The 9,534-nt window shown below is 31.9% G+C and overlaps 1 protein-coding gene across 1 annotated transcript; it reads left to right on the top strand.

The window, feature by feature from the left end:
* The first annotated feature begins 4,613 nt into the window (after window positions 1-4,613).
* LOC134237666 (complement C1q-like protein 2) lies at window positions 4,614-9,496 on the top strand. The gene is made up of 2 exons (XM_062719803.1): window positions 4,614-4,818; window positions 9,078-9,496. The coding sequence occupies exons 1-2, from the start codon at window positions 4,614-4,616 to the stop codon at window positions 9,494-9,496; spliced, it is 624 nt and encodes a 207-aa protein (XP_062575787.1).
* The last annotated feature ends 38 nt before the right edge of the window (window positions 9,497-9,534 follow it).

Genomic DNA, 9,534 nt, shown 5'->3' with positions numbered 1-9,534 from the left:
GTGTATGAGATTCCGAAAATGTTCTATACTACTGAGTGAAATTTAATGAAACTTTCACAGAATCTAAATTACACATTGCCATTGTGCACCTCCTATATCACTTTTTTATTCAACACGTATTTAAAGTTTCCCACCATTATGTGTTTATCTATGACATCACATACAGAAGCTTCTGGATAACATTTGATAGGACGAGTTATTCCTCTTTACACATTACCGTAAAACAATATATAGCAACACATGGACATTATGGGAGGCGGGGGTATCATTTAGTGAGCTCATTGCTCAAAGTACCTCTAGTTTTTTGTGTGTGTTCAAAGCTTTTACATAAGTACATGTAAACAGGAACGCGCGATTACGTAATGTCGAAAGATCATTGGATTTTATATATACACTAGCACTACACATGTTCGGAAGACAGAAATTTCTGCCAAATTATAATTCAATTAGACAACTTTTACCCCGGTAGTTGTTACCCAATTATTATGTAAGGGTTAATGTACGAGTAGCGCTCCATTCCTTAAAAGAAATGGAGCCGACGCCCCGAAGGATCGAGGCCCATTACTTTTAAGGAATGGAGCGCTACGAGTATATTAACCCGCGTAAAATCCGCCTTTCTAAATGCTTTTTTTATTGTTTGTTTATACATAACAAAGAATATTCATATGATTCATTGTAAATACTTTTTACATATTAGTAGTATTATTTATATATAATATAGAAAGAAAAACTAAATAAAGTGTACTGAAGTTAATCTAAACCTATGTATTAATTTCAACAGCTTCGTTAGCTCAGTGAAATGAGCATCGGACTGTTGTGGGCAGACTTCCGGTTTGCTGTCAGCCGAGAGTGCACGGATTGATTTCGTGGAGCTGATAGTTAGTTGGTTTTTGTTTAAATGTAAGTAGTAAGCTTCTAAAAAGGAGCCCAGTTGATTTGTTGAGTATAATTTACTGTACATATAAGACATTGTTAGCTGTTTCTACCTGTTTCTTTGACTTTGAGTCAATAAACGGCAGGATGGCTGCCACGTCGAGTGGCGGCCATGAGGGCGAATCTCAAAATAACACGAACAAAGTGATTTTACTGTCGTGAAAACACAATAACTGTAGATGTTTTAGATAATGGACAGGTTAAACCTGATAATATTATCAAATTTGTGCATGAGCATTGTGGAGTGGGGTCAATGTTCGCTTGTGTTCCTAGATCTGGGAACTTGTATGAAATTACACTGGACGGAAGGGCTCCTATACAATATCTCTCGTTTTCATATACAACGAAGGTATAAACATTTATGGAATGGTGAAATTATTTATAATAATCATGATAGATCTGCAAGAGGTGTAGCATTTTTAATAAGAAATGATCTGAAAGAAAACATTGAAATTGTTAAAGGTTTAGATGGAAGATTTTTGCATATTAGATATACAGAAAACGAAGAAATATTTGATATAGTTAATTCATATGCACCAAACAAGGTCGCAGATAGATCATCATTTTTTAATGAAATTTCTGAATTAATTCCAAAGTCAAAAAATCGTATGATATTAGGAGATTTTAATAATACACTTGGTGAAATAGATAGATGTGGGAAAACAGCTCATGTGTATGATAAGAGTTATAAAGCATTGTTTGAATTAATGAATAAACACTTTGTAACTGATATATGGAGAAATAGAAATATGTCAGAGAAAGTTTTTTTCTAGAAAGATGGTTGTTGAAAATACTCTTGTTCAAAGTAGAATAGACTATATATTAGTATCTAAGGAACTTGGCAAGTACGTTCGAAATATTTATTATGTAGAAACTACTTTAAGTGACCATTCAATGGTTGTTCTTTATTTTAATAATGAAGATGTAGAAAGGGGTCCCGGTTTATGGATTTTTAATAATTACTTTATGAAGAAAGTTACAAAGAAAAAATTATCCAGTTGATTGAAAGAGAAAAAGAATGTTTATTATATAACAGTTCTTTATTACTATGGTGGGATAATTTAAAGTATAAGATTAAAAAGTTTTCTCAGTGTTATAGTAAAGATAGAGCCAAAGAGAGAAATAAAGAATATTTTACATTACAAAATAAAACCAAAAGGTTGTCAGAGAGAATAGCAAATGGAGAAAAAATAAATATTGAAAGATATGAGGCATTAAAAGGTGAATTATCGGAGTTCGAAATAGAAAAATGTAAAGGAGCAATTCTTAGATCAAAGGCCCAATGGGCAAACGAGTCTGAAAATGCACGAAATATTTCTTAAATTTAGAAAAGGTTAGACAAAAAATCAAACTCAATCAAGGAATTAGAAGATGAAAATGAAGTTCTCAGAAAAAATACAGAGGAGTTATTAGAAATTCAATACAACTTTTATTCAAAATTATATGCATCTGTTTGTATTGAAGAAGACAGTAAAAATCATTTTTTATCATTTGTTAACACAAAAATAGATGTAAACGATGTTGAAATGTGTGATAGTGGTATTAACAATGAAGAAATTATAAAAGCTATAAAAGAAATGTCAAATAATAAGAATCCAGGTTCTGATGGATTAACTGTCGAATTTTACAAAACGTTTTTACCATATTTAAGAGAGATATTATTTAAATTATATAAAGAAGTAAAAACAAAAGAAACTTTGTCGCACACAATGAAAATGGGTATTATAACATTGTTATATAAGAAAAAGGGAGACAAAAAATATTTTAAAAAAATTGGAGACCTATAAGTTTACTTAATGTTGATTATAAGATTATTGTAAGAGTCATGGCTAATAGATTAAAACTTGTTTTACCAAATATTGCATCAGAGAGTCAAACATGCTGCATTATAGGAAAAAGATATAGCAGATACACTTGTTAGTATTCGAGATATTATTGATTTAGTAGAAATGGATAATTTAGAGGGATGTATTGTTAAAATTGATCAAGAGAAGGCTTTTGATAGAGTTAGTCATGAATACTTATGTGATGTTTTAGATACATTTGGGTTTGGGCCTTATTTCAAGAAGTGGATAAAGATTTTTTATCATGATATTTTTAGTAGTGTTAAATGTAATGGGTTTTTGACAAATTATTTTCCTATAAAAAGAATTCAGTAAGTCAAGGTTGTCCTATTTCTGCATTGTTATATGTTTTATCAGCAGAACCTTTGTATCATGCCATGAAATGCAATACAAATATAAAAGGGATTCCAAATGTCAGACAAGGTTGCGTTAATGTTTCAACATGCTGATGACACAACTATGGCGATATCAGATACAAATTCTGTTATAGAAGTTTTAAAAGTTTTTGAATTGTATGGAAATGCATCAGGTGCTAAAATTAATGTTCAAAAGTCTGAAATAATGTGTATAGGTTCAGGTTGTTTATCAAATGATGTAAAACAGAACATTGAAATTTCTGAGACAAATATTATGAAAATACTTGGCATATATTTCGGTAAAAATGAAAAAGAATGTGAGACTTTGAATTGGAAGGACAAAGTACAAAAAATAATACAAATACTAAATTTATGGAGACAAAGAAAATTAACAATTCAGGGAAGAGTAGTTGTAATAAATACTTTGTTGATGTCAAAAGTTTTTTTTTTTGTCATTCATATTTTTTATTTCTGTCATAACATGCATCATACAAACATTACAAAGTTACAACATAGTGGAAAAAAGGCGGATATTTATACATAATAGACATAAAGTGCTTCCATTGAACAATTTAAAAAAATGTACAATAATATTTATTACTTTTCTGTATATTATCTTCACTGACTGAGAAATGTTTTCAAAAAATCCCAACTTTGCTTTATCATGTCTGCTTTTTTATGAGAGAGAGAAAATTAAGGAGGAAAAAAGCTCTATAGTTCTATAATATTTAAGTACTTCCAAAAAAGCAAGCAAAGAGGGCGTTTTATTTTTCCATTTACAATGCATTATATATTGCTTTGCAATTAGAATAACTATGTTCAATGATCTGAAAGCAGTTTTACGACATTTTCTCATTTTACAGGATTAATATTGCATTTTTTAAAAAGCTTGTGTCTTGTATACTTGGTAATAAATTTGACGTTGTCCTATTTGTATTTATTCCCATAAAATATAACTAAAAACCCTCAGCTGCAGTAACTACAAAATAAAGGTTTGAAAAATACGTGATTATTTTACTTTACAATTATTTATTTATGTTTCGTTAAAAGAAAGGATAGTTATGTTGCTTTGAAGAATTGAAGAATATGTTGCTTATTTCAGAAGTATAATTTTTGTATCGACGCCCTCTATGATTTTTTCTATAAATTATAAAAATCTATATGTTAATAAGAGAAGCAACGAGAGTGTTTTATTTGTACAAAGATGTCTTGGTAAATAGGGTAAAAAGATGATTTACATACAAGACTAGTAAAATACATTTATATAACAAAAATAAAGTTGTTTAATATGAACCTTTATGGTGTAGATATTCTTACAATTAGAATAATACAAAACTCATCGAAAAATATCCTTGCCCTGGATCCAAAACCAATCAGATACCCTGCTTTCATATATGGACTTCCCATTCCCTCCAATCACTTCAGAATGAAAAGTATAAATAGCACTTACAAATTCATTCATTTCGTAATATATATGACCATGTATATTGAAATACAACTCGGAGTTATTTTTGTGTCCTTAAGTTTTACTTGCAGTCAAAAGACCACAAACAATTCGGATCCAGTCATTCTTTCCGACCTGCAGAATAGGGTGAACTTATTAGAACGGACTATTGGGAGATTCCTGACTGGGAAAGACAATTTTAATATTTCGAACATTAGCACATTAAAGATTCATCAGCAGGGTAAGTTCTATTTAATCATCGAAAACAAAGCCGATTTATTAGTACCTAGATATACTACATGTAGTATAATACTGATTCCTATGACGAAACCTTTTTACTGCATTAGAATAAATTTATGTTATGTTTGATATATCGACCAGGTATAATCAATAAACAATAGTTACTTTGATATATATGTCATCACAAACTAGAATTGAACTCGATTGGTACATGTACCATTAAATCTGTTCAATAATTCATGGAAAAATTCTGTAGTTACGAAAGCTAGTATATCACAAATCGGAACAAGATGTGTTTGTGAAACACTATGCACCCGGCGGCAACAAAGTTCAAAAAGAGCTATTTTTAGCATATAGGTCAATGTCAAGGTCACAAAGTCATTTGACTTTGTTTAGTGGAGTATGCATACCAAAACGAAGTCTCTATCTCCTATGGTTCAAAAGTAATGGCGAAGGTTAAAGTTTGATGTCAAAAAAAGTATTTTTAGCATATAGGTCACAGTCAAGGCCACAAGGTCATTAACATTGGTATTATTGGAAAGAAGATAATTAGTAGAGTGTGCATACCAGATATGAAGTCTGTATCTTTCATCTTTCAAAAGTTATGACGAAGATTAAAGTTTGCTGACAAACAAACAAACAAACAGACAGACAGACAGACAGACAGACAGACAGGACAAAAACAATATACTCCCCGGATCTATCGATCCATACGCATAAAAATAACTAACCTTTGGGATTTATTTTGGCTTACATGTTTCATACTAAGAGATTCCACTATTTTGTCTTACAATTTTGACAAAGGATTATTGTGAAATCATCATTGTTTTCTGAGGAACAATGTTCTTGAAGTTTGTGGGACACCACAGGCCACAAATTTAAATCCCAGCGATATATATACCTTTAGTAAATTATCTGTTCATAGAAACCTTTTTTTAATTGATGAGTTACCTACAAGCCAGTACAAGTTTGATTACTAGTACCCACGAACATTACCTTAATGAATTACAGCACTTGGTCATAAGTCTGTCATAATATAACTTAAATGACGTAACGTGAACAACGTTAACGAAAAATAAAAACAAAAAGAAAGATATTAAGTCTTCACGCTATTATATTTACTTGTTTAGTTACATGTACATGGCCCTCAGAGTTTGAAAAACTTGTCTAATTAATTAGCCTCGGCATTGATGCTGAGTGTACATGATAATTACAGACCGAACTCTAACTAGTTTCTTTTCGTTTTCCTTTTAATAAAGATCGGAAAATCACAAACGCATTTTTGCCGCCCATGTTGCGATGGAAGTTGATAATTTTTAGTTCACTTCAGCAATTTACTGTTGATGTCATGTCTTAAATTCCGCGGTTTGTAGGGAAGGTACCTTTTCTGGTAGTTTTGATTTCACGGATAATTATATCATAATATAAAACATACACAGTCTGCTTTAGCTAGGTATAAAGTTAAATAATATTCACAATGGTTTAAAATTCTCCGAAAATTCTTTAATCGTAAACATAATGAAATCAAAAAGACCCTGGTTTATTCCACTTTTACATTATTTCCGCAAAAACTTTACCGTTTGTTGAGTTTCACACAAGGAAATACGAGGGATATCAAAAGGTTCGTGGACTAGCGCAATAAAATTAAAACCGCTTTAGAAACATCAATGAATTTTAAAATATCTAGTTAGCATCATCTTTTCTATCTATAGAATATACAACAAATCATAAATTTTATTTTTTAATAAATTAGTAATGTTTTTGTAGGCAATAGTATGTCATGGCGGCGCAACGTCGAACACGACATTTTACCGACCTAAATGTAACTGAGAAAAACTCTTTTGATATGAATATTTGACATCCATATCCTTCATCCAAAAATCTCGTTAATGTGTTGGGACAAAGTTGTTGCTTAAAATGTGAAATCTTTAGCTCAGTTTGGAAGTTATATGAAAATTTATCGTAAATTTTACTTGGAGTGTCCAAACAAATAAGTCCTTGAAAATGACGCCAAATAAGGGGAAGTGTTTCCTTTTCCAACATTCTACAAAGTTTTGCCCCTGAAAAACTGGAATAGACTTAGGAAATATTTAAACTGGCAACGAAGAAATAAAATGCATGCAGTGTACTTATTTTTGGATGCCAAAAGAGATTCAAAGAGAAAATTGATGCGCAGTAAATGTTAATATGTACTCAAGGTGTGAAAAATAAATCACGTCAGAAAATGACTTTGATCATGTGTTGTACATATTAAACTCCGAAAAGCAAAATATGCCGGCAAAATCAAGCGAGGATCTCTTCAAATATATGAATCCATTTGCAATATTATATGCATTGAAAGCCGCTGTTGTGACATTGTAATGTCATATAGACAATATAGGTTCAAGTCCTTACTCAGCTTCAGGGAATCTTATCAAAATAAATGTATGAGGTAGAGGAAGCAGACACAGAAAAACAATGACGTTGTCGTACGTCATGAAACTAAACGGCGACGGCGCCAGGTGACCATATAATGTCGTTTAATTTTATAATAATTTGGCAAATAATAAACCTATTAAGCAAAATTTTTCATCATTTCTTTAATTTTTGTTGTTTTATGTTCCTTACGAATTTTGAAAGCACAGACTACATAGTACTTATTTTAAGGCCTCGGTCACCATTTTGATAACCCCTCGTATCTTATGTTTACCTGGACTACATCGGTTTTTCCAAGGCGTCCGCGTCTGTATATTTTTACCTGATCTGCGCATCTTGTATTCCATAAGAAACTCAGACTGATTCATAAAAAGATTAGTAGATATGTCCTGATGGGTACATTCACTCTCATACAAAATTATATTACAGCAATTTTAATAGGGATAGACATGCGTTTACCTTTAGTAGCCGCCTTATCAATTACTAAATATATTAAACACATAATACGTACGTCACTGTCATGAAATGACATTGATATTCCAGCAGGCAATTTTTTGACCTACTTATAGCCAGGTTCTATTAATTATATTAACTCCACAGTACTTCATCATGTAGCAGAAAACAAATATTTTAACTACAATTTACTTATTAAAGTAAACCAAAGTTGACTACAGTATAATTTCTGCTTATAATTTGAGTTTTTACCACAGTCAATCAAATGTATTTTTACTGTGAACTTTAGATTTTTTTTTCTTCTTGTTCCTTAATGAAATTTAATGAAGGTCCATGTTTGAACACTGTTTGTTTTCTCTATACTATATAGAGAAAACGAACAATGTTCAAACATGGACCTTCAAAACATCAGAAGTGGGATTAGATGCCATGGAAAAGTGAGCATCCCTTGCCGACCGTTCACAATCACCATGTGCTCCTTGTCATGATTGGGAAAAAACGGGAAAAAACCCGTTTCAATTGAACTCATACACGATTTTTTTTGTATAAAATGGAAGTTTTTCTTGTACACATATCATTTCCAAATTTTTCTTAAATGTTATCAAATATATGAGCATTTCAGCTTTGAAATCTCAAATAAAGTTATAAAGTAAAGGACAAGATAGGGTAACAGCCGAATCTTGTCCCTTTTTTGATGTAAAAATCAGAACACTGGTAAAATTGTGATAGTTTGTAGTTAAGAAGTTAAAATAATGCTTACTTTAAAACAAGCACCAATTTTGATTCAAAGCTTACACGGAAGCCACTTGAGGGTGCAGAAATAGGGCATTTTCCAGAATTTCCTCAATTCTGTTGGAATTTCATCATATTTGGGAAACATTTCTCTTCGGAAAACATAGAGCACAGGCTTGCCTATCTGAGATTTTTACACAAAAATGCATCTGATATTAGTATATAAAATATATAAATTTGGTAGATAGGCAATCGTGTGCTCTATGTTTTCCGAGAGAAAATGTGCTGTAAAATTGATGAAAATTTGCATAAAAATGAGAAATGTCGAAAATTGACCTATTCCCTGACCCCACTGTGACCCCTATATATTCTAAATCTTAAAACCAATTCTTATTTTGTGGCAGGGGTGACAGCAGGTTTTTATGGATAAACTGTTGGATCATTCTGAAAGACACCCAAAATCGGGGGCCAAATACTGGTCTTACCCTATCTTGTCCTTTAAATAGAAAATCAATGCTAACATGATCTTCAGGATCATTAGGGATTTCTTTTGCCATGTTCACGACTCGGTTTGTTTAAAGGATTAATGCGACTGATAACCGTTCGTTATCTTCACCTTTCTAGCTTATTATTAATTGAAATACTTTTATCTTTCTTCAGGGATTCCTACTTTGAACACTTCAGCAGTAGCTTTCAGTGCAAGGTCCGGTGGTAGATCAGGAATCAGTGTTGGATTCATTCTCAAGTTCTCTCACGTTATCACTAACCTGGGAAACCACTACAATCCGACAGACGGAATCTTCATCGCACCTGTTCATGGACTGTACATGTTTCACTGGACCATGAATTGCGTGACTACCGGAAGTCATCACTGTGGCACGACTCTTATGATCAATGGGGCCCAGAAAGGTGCCATATTTTCGGGGGAAGATAGTAATAGTTTTCATCACACCGGTTCAAACTCAGCAATTCTAGAGGTTCAGGAGGGAGATCACGTGTGGATTCAAACTTGGTCTTGGTCAAACGTCCGTATTTATGATTGGTCTTCTTTTTCAGGATGTCTCATGTCAATTCTGTAATGAAGCATTTTATGTATTAACAATAAATAGAACAAAAT

The sequence above is a fragment of the Saccostrea cucullata genome, unplaced genomic scaffold (assembly GCF_032062105.1).
Source record: "Saccostrea cucullata isolate Sc308-1 unplaced genomic scaffold, CSIRO_AGI_Scuc_v1 ctg5718, whole genome shotgun sequence".
In the NCBI taxonomy this organism is placed as follows: Eukaryota; Metazoa; Mollusca; class Bivalvia; order Ostreida; family Ostreidae; genus Saccostrea; species Saccostrea cuccullata.
Note: the sequence above shows the minus strand (reverse complement) of the source record. Positions and strands in the feature narration are given on the sequence as shown.